The 915-nt window shown below is 60.9% G+C and overlaps 1 protein-coding gene across 1 annotated transcript in view; it reads right to left on the bottom strand.

Moving 5' to 3' along the window:
• Positions 1-910, bottom strand: part of LOC113941519 (ankyrin repeat and SOCS box protein 13-like) — a gene marked incomplete at its 5' end in the record, with an annotated part of 3436 nt that extends 2526 nt beyond the window's left edge. Inside the window, one exon of the mRNA XM_027632671.1 lies at positions 566-910. Coding sequence (XP_027488472.1) covers positions 566-910 — 345 coding nt within the window. The remainder of the gene's footprint in view (positions 1-565) is intronic.
• Between the last annotated feature and the right edge of the window lie 5 nt (positions 911-915).

Below are 915 nucleotides of genomic sequence, written 5' to 3' on the forward strand. Positions count from 1 at the left end.
GCCTCCCCAGCGCCCAGCCCAGGGGCACAAGCCCTGCCCTGCTCCTGCTGCCACACTCTTCCTCAGCCAGCCCAGCAGCCATTGGCCCTCTTGCCCCCCTGGTCACACTGGGGCTCCTCTTCAGCTCCCTGCCCAGCCCAACTCCCAGCTCCCTTCCTGCCTGGCTGCTCTCCAGCCCCTCTGGCCCAGCCTGCAGCTGCAGGGGCTTCTTGTGGCCAAAGGGCAGGACCCGGCCCTTGGCCTTGGGGAACCTCAGCCCCTTGGAATCAGCCCAACTCTCCAACCTATCCAGGTCCCTCTGCATTTTCCCCCCAGGGGGTTATCCCCATGACAGATAACATAGATGACAACACCCAAAATGCTGACATACCTGTTCAAATAAAACTTAAAACAAACCCTACCCATATCTATATTTTCAGACACCAATTACTCGGTGTCGTTTCGCTCCGATCCACCCCAAAGGAATCACTGATAAGAACCTGGGGTTACCCCTCTCCCCTTTTTTCTGGAACAAGCAGGTCATGAGGAGAAGCTCCCAGCCCCCCCACCTCCCCAAATCCCTGACCTGTGCCCCTGCATCCAGCAGCAGTTTGACACACTGGGTCTGTCCCCTCAGGCTGGCCTCGTGCAGGGGGGTGATGGAGTCGTAGGTGACGGCGTTGACGCAGGCCCCGCTCTCGATGAGCTGCTGCAGCTGCAGGATCTCCCCGCGCCGAGCGGCCTCGTGCACCGGGGTCCGGTCGGCCCAGAAGCCTGGAGAGGGAAGGGATGTGTGGATGAGGGAAGGAACGAACCTGGAGGCGGAGAGGAAATGTGGGTGCCCTGCAGAGCGGGAAGGAGCTGATGGATGGGAGGGTTGGGGAGGTCCTGGTAAAGATTGGGGAGGTCCTGGTACGGGTTGGGGAGGTCCTGGCA

Source organism: Corapipo altera, unplaced genomic scaffold, assembly GCF_003945725.1.
Source record: "Corapipo altera isolate COAL_440 unplaced genomic scaffold, ASM394572v1 120132, whole genome shotgun sequence".
Taxonomy (NCBI): Eukaryota; Metazoa; Chordata; class Aves; order Passeriformes; family Pipridae; genus Corapipo; species Corapipo altera.